Raw genomic sequence first — 11824 nt, 5'->3', positions numbered from 1 at the left:
TGAAAAGACACACACACACACTGTATTACTTAGAGAACAGTAACTGTTAACATGCTGAGTCAGTAAAAAATGAAAACATTTCACGGGAATCTTGATAAATATAAAAGTATTTTTGGCAGTGTCAGTAAAATTATTTTTTCCAATTTCTTCAGTTTTAACAGAAATATTGATAGGCGTCTTCAAGCGTGAAACTGACAACAGCCGAGGGAACTCTAACAAACAATTAATTCATACGTGTATTATTGTTACCCAATAGAGGCTTGAAATCTCACTTTCATTGCTTTTTACTAAGTAAAGAGAGTTGTTAATGTTTCCGATTTAGTGAAGCTTTTTTTTTGAGCATTGTTTGCATGGAATATAATTTGTAATGAATAATTTGTCCGCATATCGAAAATATATTCTTTACTGGCTTCAAAATTAGGCAGGGTCAGCAAAAATCCCAACATCATTGGACTGGACAGAATTTAGAATAGAAGTATAGCTTAAAAGTAAAAGAGCAACGACAATAATTCGCTGACGAGTCTTCGGCTCTCGAAAAAAATATAAATAATAAATGGGTTACAAAGCAAAAGCCCTATCTTAGAAGATCCAGTTTAATTTTGTTATTTATTAAAACTAACGAGATACCATTGTTTCGTTAAGCCATACAACGATAAATGTGTGAATTTATTTTGTTAAATAAATGTCGTAATTTACCGTGAGACAAATCAGACGAATCAATGCTATGCCCTCAGTAGATCTTAAAAGATGAAAAAAATGAAACAAATTTTAAAAGGATGGTAACTTGTGATTAAAACAAAAGCACGTCAGGAGAAGAGACTTTTTCATCCAGACACCACAGCCTGCAAACGTGTATGAGAAACATCTTAAGAGATTACTATGGCGAAAATAATAATAATAATAATAATAATAATAATAGGTTGCTTCAACATGGTGTTACACGTTGTCAAGGTAGTAAGCATATAGTAGAACGAGCCATTGCGCACCAGTGGGGTATAATAAACTGTCATGATCTTTGCTATCACGAGCAGGATATAAAATGCATCATTTACTCGGAAGACCAGAAAAGATATAATTGTGAAGAAAAAAAATGTATTTAGGGGACGAAAGTCGTGGTAGACGATAAGGATGACGACGCCGTGTCTGTTCTATCTGCGTTTCTGGAAAAGATTATGCCTGGGACAGCAAGGAAATTACTTAAAGGGAGACAACTATGCTCTCTGACTGTGAACCTAGTTGCACCCCTTGGGCGGTATGTGTAGACAGTGAAGACGACGGGCAGGCGATAAATGTGGCATGCGGTCAGTTCCGTCTCGCATATGAAGAAAGTTAGAAACAGAACTGTGCACTATGCAGAATTGTAAGCTCTCTTCAGTTAAAGGCCCTTATTAACCTGAAAAATATGTAAAAACATTTGACCAGTCCTGGCAAAGTTGAATATAACCATCTTGTAAGCACGTTGTTGAACGTGTTCTGACGATTGTTTTTATTTGTCCGTTTCAGACTGGCCTTAACCATCATCATCTTTTCTTTGCCGTAAAACAGTTGATCGTATTTTCACTTCAGTGTATGCGTGGCCAACTGACCATGTACCGTAATACGTTTTTCTTTTCTTCTTTTAAAATAAAGCGCATTATCAAGTTTTGTATAAGTGGAACTGTTCAGTTATGTTGACCGTCGCCGTTGTCTTTTGCTAACATCGAGTTTGAAACATCCCTGATTCCCACCTGTCTGTATGCAGGCACCCGTATCTTTGCGGTGAGAGGAGTGTCTTCGACCGACAGCAAGGTGTTGAGTGACGTGGAGTGTCTTGACGTAGAGGGCGAAGAACTAGCAGGATGTTCATCGTTGACCTCAGTGTGGCCAAACGTGACTGTTCGTGCATTCGTGGGTAGCGCGAGTTATCTAACAATGGTCGCATGGCGGATGTTGGACGGTCTAGCAGAGAATAGATGTATGATTTCACTCACATGTACTTTTATCATGCACAATAGAGTCTGTCTCATTAGACACGCTCTCGTTATTCCTAACGGTATCTTGCCATACTTGTAGCTAGCCTCACCCCTTAATTCCTCACGGGCTTACATAAACGACATCCTTAACCGATACTTTCACGAGGTTTTGTTTTTAAAGACGGCTTCAGATGGCAGACTCTTTACCTTTGCTTTAAAGCAAACAAAGAAACTGCTTCAAGATTTTACTCATACATGGAGTAAGGTTTCAAGTGTGGTGGTATACTGCTATTTTTGTCACACGGAAACAAAGGAAGGAAAGATGTACACACAGACATTTTTCAGACATGCAGACCCTTGTGATACTCGTGTTCGCGATTTCTATTAGAAGTAAATCTGTTGTATAGATTGCCACATAGAAACATGAATTTAATCGATTTCAGCTTTCTTGAAACGTACACACTATTTGGATGCTGTACCGACATGTTCCAAGTGTTGTAAGAAACTTTTACATGCAGGGAGGTTCCAGTAGATGTTTTGCAATTGATAATTGATATCGACTGATAAGGATGAACGTGATACAGTTTTATTTTGAAACAGCTTTTGGAATACATTGTAAAATTTTCAGCAAACAAACTGTTCAACTTAATGAACTTTACTGACACAATTTACTGCCAATGTCTTTGGAAAAAACACACTTTAATAAGTCGATAGTGTTTGGGGGTAGAATCGATAATGTAGGGATAGATTCTAGGTATAGACAACTAAGCGCTACAACGAGGTAGAAAATCAGCTAAAAAAATCCCTAAATAAATCACTGTCGGTAAGTTCGAACACAACTTTGTAACCATGTACTGCTGAATACTTGGTCATACTGGTACATTGCCAGCAGTAAGTCGATCTGGCAGAAAACCAGGTTAACTCCCTCAGCTGGTTATTTTGTTATTTAGTGTGACCGTTACAGTTCCAATAGCCAGTTTAAATTAAATTTAAAAGCAGGGAGGTAGGGTAATATTTGTATTGTATACATAGGGATTAATTGTGTGCTGCCATGAGGAGCCAGGCATCACAGTATAGGGCTATTCACCGTTGGTTGTGCATGTAATGAAGCTGGACATCGATGTTGTCATCCAGGGACAATGCACAGTGGCACAAGATGCATGGGTTTTAACACATAGCAGTCATCTAAAATGCTTATGAAATATCAGCACGACCGTCTACTTGGCTTCAGAACTAAATAGAAGTTCAGTTACAGCTTAGGCTAAATTCTACGATCAGAATATACAGGTGATCAAAGTTAGAGATGGTGATCTGTTTGAACGATCTGACGTGTATGTTCTTTGCGGAGAGAAGGGTGGTTTGAAGACGGAGACCAATGCAAACATCTTGATGCAAATACCCTTTTTCAGGAGTGAGGTGTTAGAGACCTCATTTTCCCTCAGATCTTGAGATGTGCGTACTAATCCGCCAAGGCAAGGGACAAGGGCTGGCTTTGGCTCACACATCAATGCACAAAAAGCAGTTCTACCGACGACGAAGAGCGGAGAGAAGGACGCTGGTTTGGTCAGCAGATTGATGAAGCAATCTTCTTTCGCAATGACCGTAGATAAGATATTCTGCAAAGAGTAGTGACACTTACCCCAGATTTTCAGGTAAGTTGTACCATTGGCCCTCTCTCGATAGGCGGGTACTCGCTAATCATAACTGTGTCTGCGTACGCGCGCGCGTTCGTACGAATATGCCAAGAAAGACGAAAATAGACGATAAGGCAAATGATATCACACAGAAAGTACTCTTCATGTTTCACATGCAATCCAAAATTACTTGTCGGCAAACATATATATTATGTATTCTTGAATCCACTTTTTGATGAGTCATTTTAAAAGGGTGGTCACGTCTGTCAAACGAAAGAAATTGAGTCACATCTTAAGCTATTTTTAATCCTGCAGCTTTCGGCGTGGCCCCCGGAGACCTAGATCACCTGACTGCCACGACCTGCCTTCTCGTTCACTGGGTGTTCCTCCGGTGCGTTGCGTGACAGAAAAGGGCAGGGAACTGCGAGTGTGTTACGTATTACCTGCCGTTGATCGCCATGAGGGTGGCTGGTAGAGTTTTCAGGAAGTAGTGGAAGTTCAACACGCACAGCAGTCACACACGCACACGAGGGTCTGTGCAAACTAAAATCACCAGCATCATGCGCAGGAACTGCGTGAGGAGGGAATTCTTGTGGTCTAACTTCGGACTACAGCTTCAGAAAGCTGAAGCTTTCTGTGAATGTCAGGTGAGCACCTAGTTAGTGACGATCACCTTTTACAACTTAAAACAGAGATGCACTGATTGATAAGCCACAGACGTTGAAAGTTTTACTTACATTGTTTGCCGCGAAGTGCGACTAACCTTTTTTTTTTTTTTTTACAAACTACAGTCTGGGTGAAGCAATGCTTTATCAATTCCGAAATAAAACATTTAATTCAGATTATTTAGAAAATCTCTTCTCAGTTTCGTATTGCACGGTAGGCGATCTATAAACAAGATGCGCTCGAGACGTCAATCTTTGTTTTGTATACGTGCATATGCATACGCTTTAGGTATATCTGATCTCAAGATATTTGCATGTGGCACTGCATTGGGCACGGTTGTATTGTCTTTCGTATTTTTTTCAGTGCGTGTATTGTGTGTGTGTGCGTGCGCGCCCCCTTTGTGTATATGAGTGTGCTTGTGGCAAGAGCTGAACAGTATATCACCTGTTTCCACACCAGTTCCTAGGTACGAGTGCTGTACCTAGTACTATCAGAGGTGGGTCACTCTTAGATAACACTGCACTATTAACAGGGCAAGTATGATAATGAAATGTCTGCGTGTAACGGAGGATCTTCTACATCATATTATTACATCGATGCCGTTTTGAAGCCATCCTCATAACACATTACTGTTCTTGGAAGCTGATAATGAAGGATTTTCACTCATAAAGCCCAAAGATTTCACGAAAGTTTGTTGTTTTTTTTATCTCTCCGTCCTCGAAAAAAAAATTATTTGCTCATTTAAGCTCATTTTAAAATCATGACTTCTTTTTCATTGGCACACGCACGAACGTGCGTACACACAAACACTCACATTGTACACAATTACACCCACAGGCACACCCATAGACGTGTTTGGGCGGGGCGCCGGCCATAAACTTTTTTGTGCGAGCTCACGCCCAAACTGTTGTCAAAGTGATCCCCAACTCTACTTACGGACACGGTTCAGTGAAGTCGAGCGGTAAACTAGGTGCAGAATCAATCCACCACCTGTAAGAATACGATCTTAATTTCGTCAAATGTAGATGTTGTACTCGTGTGGGAAATGTCTGTCAGTTTGGTTAAATGAAATTTTTGTTGCCAAAGGTTAGACTGCAGGTCATCACCCAACCCCAACCCCAACCCCAACCCCAACCCCGTCTCCTCTGACGCGGCTTGCGTAATACTGTAACCTGGCCTCAGTCAGGCGCCACCAAAGACGATAATGAGACAATAAAACTTCTTTTGTATACATTTGTATTCTGAGCAGATGCAGCATTTGTAAGATTTTGTTTCTGTAATGAAATAAAATACTTCGGTATCTTACATAACCATGGATGCACAATGTTCGTACAAGCGATACTTGTCTGTTTTCCCATGGTGTTATTTGTGTGTTTTTGTTTTTGCTTTGTTTGTTTGGGTTTTTTTTTTTTTTTTTTTTTTTTTTTGCTGGATACTTTTAATTAGTCTGTGTTGTCAGAATTTTATTTTCTCAGTTTGGCGTGTTTCACTTCCCAGATTATTTAGTAACACATTATGTACACTTCTGATTAAAAACTATGAAAATGTCTTGTCATGGCTGCTTGCATATAATCTGTTTCAGTCCATGGGAAGTGAACGGCTCGTCGCTCATACATTATTATAGTCTTACGTCGTCTTTGTTAGGCTGTTAATAGTAGCGATGAACTAGCCAATTTTCTCAAGCAAAACATCCTCCCGCCCACTCCCCTTTACCCCAACGCACAGGGGAGCGAAACGTTCTCTAAAACGGTGTGCACACAATGGCCAAACAATTGAGCTTGGCTATGGGTGTAACCTTTCCCAGGATTTAGAGGTAGCCTTTTTTTTCTTGGCTAGTCCTCGGGCACAAACTGCAACCCGAACTTATAGTTCTAAACCCCTGCTGACTCAGGTTATGTGTGATCCAAACCTGCAGCTGGAGAGTGAAACCGTCTGCGTCCGGTTGTGATTTGCCTGATAATGCTGACCTTCCCACGTGGATCGCATTCTAGATGTAAACACACACCCACACCCACACACACACACTTTTTCATCTTAAATTTATTTTCTATAAATTTATGAAGAAAGAACTGTGTATTTCACTTTAAATCCGCTGTATGTCCAGGTGATTTTCTGCTACTCTCTCGAAAACAGAAAGGGGTATTCACCCAGTTTTTGATAAACAGTATCTTGGACTGAGATTTGCTTAATTTTTTAGAACAATGTGCGCCCTACTAAATATTTAAGCCAGATATCGAGTAAACCAGACCAGGCACGCTTGGTTCACTAGGTTTAGTTGAGCAAGTATTGGATACGGGGATCATTGTTCTTTTCACGGATGTTCGTGAAAGTTCGTCATCCTTCTTGTGCCCATCCCACCCTCGTGGGTGACGCTTGCTGCAGTCGTCAATGAGAGACCGTGTCCGCTTCACCATCAGCTCAGTGCGATCACTCACAAAGGGGCAGGGGGCAGGGGGCGGGGGGCAGGGGGCAGGGACTGGCAGAGATGACGTACTTGTTTAGCCCAATGGCCAATACAACAAAAAGTGGTTTTGTAAACAACCAGGTACACATCATCATGCAATCAGATATAACCCTATAAATGTCCTTATAAACAACGTTAATTGCAAGGCCTTAATAGCAGAATTAAGGATACGACTGGTATTTATACAGCCAAGTGATAGCGAAAGATTGATGGGAATTAACGCAGGTGTCTACCTCTTACGCAAATCAGACTACATGGGACTAAGTGCTGTTTCCTCCACATCCGAGAGACATGGACAATGAATGTCAAATATTATTGCGTTTAGCTGTGCCTTAGGGTAAAATGTTCGAGAATACGCCTGGTCCTGATATGATGCACTTAGAATGATAGCAGATGAGGATTTACTGACGAGTTGTAAAAATAGTCGTGTTCTTTAGAAGAACTGTAAAAGTGTCACGTGAGAGAGAGGGAGGGAGTCTCTTGACTCTAATTTCACTGGTTCCATCATTATGAGGTGTGGTAAATTCATACGTGAAATTAATAAAATATACTAGACATTCTTATTAGCTCATAGAAACATGTGGACGGAAACATTACTCGGGTTTTAACTAGTCAGGCAAAATCACATTTAGATAATTAGATTTAGAACATATAAGAACACATGTCAGGATTGTGTGTGTGTGGGAGGAGAGAGAGAGAGAGAAAAATATTCTAGAAGGTGGACCTGATAGATATATTTAGCACTTGACAGTCACTGTCCTTACCTTCAACGTACCTGCCACTTTTATCTTACCGCTGACTGTAGACTGTCTAATATAAGTATAGTCTAAGATAGAGACTCAGGTAGATAGTTTCTAGAGGCGAGAAACGAATCCATGCTGTGCTTTTTCTCTTCCAGTGGCGATGGCCTCGCCCCGTATTCCTGGTGTACCGGCTGGCCCTGGGGATCTACGCCGTCTTCGCCCTTACGGAGGATATCGTGAGCTGGAAAAAGAGCGCCTGGCAGCACCACGTCCTGGTTTTCTTGACCACGTGGACCTACATCTTGCTGACGGCTTACTTTCTGCTGGGGGCCGTCCTGGCTCTGCTGTATTATATTTATCAACGGCACTTCCGCACGAAGTATCCCAACATCGCACCCTCCAAAAACCATCTTGTCGAGAAAGCTTGGGCCATACGGAGACTCTCCCGGCAGAAAGTCAACCCAGCATTTCTTGATGCTGCCAGGAAAGTCAATGCTCCTCCAAACTCCGACACCGCTAGCAGCGCGAACGGAGACAGTCCGCCGGTCGTTGTTGTAGATTCCGCAGTTGACAAGAAAGAACAGAACGGAAGTGACGTCAAGACACCCACCCACGGTACGTGGCCAGTTGACAAGAAAGAAGCAAACGGAAGTGACGTCAAGACACCCGCCCCACGCCCGCACAGCACTCCACGTCCCGTCAGATCTTCGCCTCCGGACAAAAGAGCGACAAGCATGCTCAGCGAGGTGACGCTGCCCTGGTACATCCAACTGTACTGGTTGCTCGGCAACATCGTGCAAGTCTTTTCCGTCATCGTCACGGTTATTTACTTCAGTGTGCTGTTTCCGGCCAAACCCGACCACTCGTCCGTCTCGCTGCATGATGTCAACGTGCACATGCTGAACACGGGCTTCATGGTGCTGGACGCCATGATAGGTGCGCGCCCCGTGCGCATGCTGCACGTCATCTACCCGCTGCTCTACGGCGTGGCCTACGTCATCTTCAGCGTCATCTACTGGTCACGTGACCCCGAGCACAACGTCGTCTACAAGAAGGTGCTGGACTGGAGCCATCCTGGCCTCACTGTCGGTGTTGTGTGTGGACTGGCCGTCATTGCAATACCGCTCCTGCAGCTGCTGTTTTTTGCCGCCTACCAACTGCGTCTGATTATTTATAGGCATGTTTACAAAAAGGATTACTTCAAAGAGTGACGTGTTTTTTTAGAAGAGGAAAGTAAAGGTAAAGGGTTCTATAACCGTAGGGGCAGCAATAGCAGTCAACGTAAGTGGTTCACCGTATCTAGGGGACGACATATTCAAGTTTTCCCTTTTGCTGCCTATCTTGTTATGTACCCATCCACTGGATACGAAGGGGCAGTTGTTCATTTACAAATCCCTGGACTCGAACCGAATAGCATTTCCTCCGAATTCGAGTGAACTAATATGCAATGGAGCGTCCACAATGAAGATGAGAGCAGTAATCAGAATATTCATGCTCAGGCCCCTAGTTCTGGAGGCAATATGCTCTAATCACTCCTCCCCTCCCACACATAAACAAGATTCACCAATGAACACAAACATGAACACTCAACTGCCAAAGAAGGGATTTAATCATCTGACCGACAATCTTCAAAGTTATTATGAAGTGTATCAGTGACCATTGTTCCAGTAGCCAGATATACCAGATTAGTGGGCGGGATTTGAAAATGAATGTGAATGCAGCCTCATCTGCTCTAAAATGTAGAACCGAAGTCAATCAGCCACCGTTATACCTGTAAACATACTTTCCTCTTTTTCCTCTGACAGTAAAGCGATCAAAGGATAGTGTATGCAATTGCCAGACCTGGAGAAAAGGTTTGTTAGACTAGGTCTTCTGCGAAATAACACGTATTACAGTTAGTAAAAGGAACGAAACATTTTTAATTGATAAATTTTAATAAGAAAAAATGCGACTTTCAGAAATACATCTGTGCTCTTCTATTGACTGGTGTGTTTCAGTTGTTTTTTTCTCTTTGCCTCCAAGTAGAAGGGTTCGTGCAACCTTAAGTTTGAAACCGTGAGGGGTTTCTGGTGATAAATCGGCTTTGAGGCTTAAGCTGACAAAATGTGCTAGTGTAAATCAAGTCACATACATATGTGTGTGTGTAAATATTATATATATATATTTTTTTCTAATTCTGATCGAAGTGATAAACTGAAGTGCACATGTAAGTCTCGTTATTTAGTAGAGGATAAGCATTTACATGAGTATGATAGCGACGAGAAATTGTCAAGATTCAATATTCAAGATTCTTTATTCTTTTCCCCTTTTAAGGGGTATTGAGATATTCAGCGTGAAAACAGACGAGAATACGACATCAACGTCAGGTAATCGTCATCTTTCGTTGACGATCTCCCTTCATGCTGTCAATAATAAAACTTCTTGTTGTTGATTGTTTCTTTGTTTGTTTGTTTTATTATAACTACGACACAGAAGGAATTATTTGAAAGCAATAGTCTGGAGCGTCCTGCGCTACTTGGGGTTCGTTCGTTCGAACATGAAACCAGTCTGCATTAACAAAATAAGTATTTTCAGAAGATAAAATTTAATAAAAGATATAAAAGAAAACAGCGATGGGGGAGGCATGAAAGAAAATAAAGAAACAAGTTCCCGGGTGAGGCTGTTTGTGGCTGTGTCTGGGAAGAACAAATAAAAATTTTTTGCTTCATTCTGTTTTGCTCATTTGACTTTTTTTCGAAAGCCAGTCTGTGGAGGCTAGCTCCAAAAGTGTGTATACAGTATAAGCATCGATAAGTATCCTTGTTTACAACAAGAAGCCCTGTCAACACCCACATTCTTGCTCCAATATTTCTCTACTTCTATATTTCTTTAGTTAATTCAATAATTGAGAGGAAGAATGGCTAATACAACCAACCGTCCAAATTATTCGTAAATTAATAAAACAGCAAGAGTACTACAACAACAGTTGTCATTATACAACAGGAGAAAGGCTGAGTTGTCAAGCGTTTTTATTTAGTTTCACATTCAATACAACTCTGACAAATGAGTAAAATCATTTATAATATTGTTTCCTGTTAGGATAAATAATTGGAGTTTCTTGAAGAATTGTTTACTGTAAAACCCTTTTAAACATTAGCAAATTCAGAAAGAAGCATTCAGTGAATGAGGTTTTAAGTCCTGGGAAGGTGTGTATACTGTCTGCACGCTTGGACATACCGAGAAATAACGATGTTCACGTGCGTGCGCGAACACTCTTTCCTCTCTCTCTCTCCTCTCTCTCTCGATCTTTCTCTCACGCACAGAAAGATTTGGATCTCGACTGCGGTGTAAATGCTTTTAGATAACGACAAATACCGGAAGCTTTTAACTAAGTGCGTTGTACTTGCCATCTAATGACGACATGCATGACCGCACTCGAGCTGTTGTTGTTGTTGTTGATTTTAGGAGGAAAAGTGCTTACACCCGAATTAAGGTGATTTTAGTCCGTCTGGACTCGCTGCTCCTATCCTTAAATCGTGCTGTCGTTACAGCATTCTCTGGTATGTTGTTGTTGTTGTTGTTGTTGTTGTTGTTGTTCGCCTATTTTTCGCCATTCTTTGGGGAAAGTTCTCGAAATAAAACTGGCAGTCATCTGCAAAGCGTCCGCAGGTCCGTACAGCTTGGTGTCGAGGGGCACAGCTCTGTAGTTTTGGCAGTAAAAGCCTGTTGGTATGGGTACCGTCTGCCTGTCTCCCGCGGTACCGGGTGTATACCCCAGCTCCTCCATTTTGGATGACGTCTGTGGATGATCTATATGTGAAAACATCTATGCTTCTTAAGGGTACTTTTTCTTCTTGCATGGCAAGCGTCAGTATTTTCTTGCTTGTATCACCGTGTTCGTCCTTCAATGTGAAATGCGGAATTGTTGTGCAGATGGTAAAGCGGTTCCCTTCCCAGGGAGGAAGATAGAGGTGACCTGGTTCTCTACTTCTGCGGATAGTCGTTTCTGTCTCTGTAGTGCCATATCTCTTTCACCAAGCTTGATCTTATGAGCCTGTCTGAAGATATCTGTGTTTGTTTGGCACTCATTGCATAACCTGTGATGTTCTTGCACTTGGTGGCTTGTACACGTGCCGAGCACTTTTTTGTCTTGTTAAGGGGAGGGGTTGCAATTATCCACTCCATCTTTTCAACAGTGTTGTTTTCATGGGTTCAGTGATTATTCTCAATGCTTGGTTCTGGACTTTGTTGGTGTTTCTTGGCTGCTATCATCCAAACACTTGACCCATATTCAGATTGCTTGATACAAAGTTTTTAGGATTTTCTTATTTTCTAGGATTTTCTAATCCTAACCCTGAACTTTCAGAAGCCTGTTTGTTCTGGGAC

The 11824-nt window shown here is 41.6% G+C and overlaps 1 protein-coding gene across 1 annotated transcript; it reads left to right on the top strand.

Annotated features, from left to right (window-relative positions):
• Positions 1–3920: 3920 nt before the first annotated feature.
• On the top strand, positions 3921–10166 carry LOC112572579. Its single transcript, XM_025252320.1, has 2 exons — positions 3921–4233; positions 7615–10166. The coding sequence occupies exons 1-2, from the start codon at positions 4147–4149 to the stop codon at positions 8668–8670; spliced, it is 1143 nt and encodes a 380-aa protein (XP_025108105.1). The 5' UTR covers positions 3921–4146; the 3' UTR covers positions 8671–10166.
• The last annotated feature ends 1658 nt before the right edge of the window (positions 10167–11824 follow it).

Source organism: Pomacea canaliculata, linkage group LG9 (assembly GCF_003073045.1).
Source record: "Pomacea canaliculata isolate SZHN2017 linkage group LG9, ASM307304v1, whole genome shotgun sequence".
Lineage (NCBI taxonomy): Eukaryota > Metazoa > Mollusca > Gastropoda > Architaenioglossa > Ampullariidae > Pomacea > Pomacea canaliculata.
Note: the sequence above shows the minus strand (reverse complement) of the source record. Positions and strands in the feature narration are given on the sequence as shown.

What these genes read in the sequence shown, in the direction of transcription:
- LOC112572579 (XM_025252320.1), top strand. Translation starts at nt 4,147, where the DNA reads ATGCGCAGGAACTGCGTGAGGAGGGAATTCTTGTGGTCTAACTTCGGA. An exon ending in AAGCTTTCTGTGAATGTCAG is followed by an intron (nt 4,234 to 7,614) that starts GTGAGCACCTAG and finishes TTTCTCTTCCAG; the next exon opens with TGGCGATGGCCTCGCCCCGT.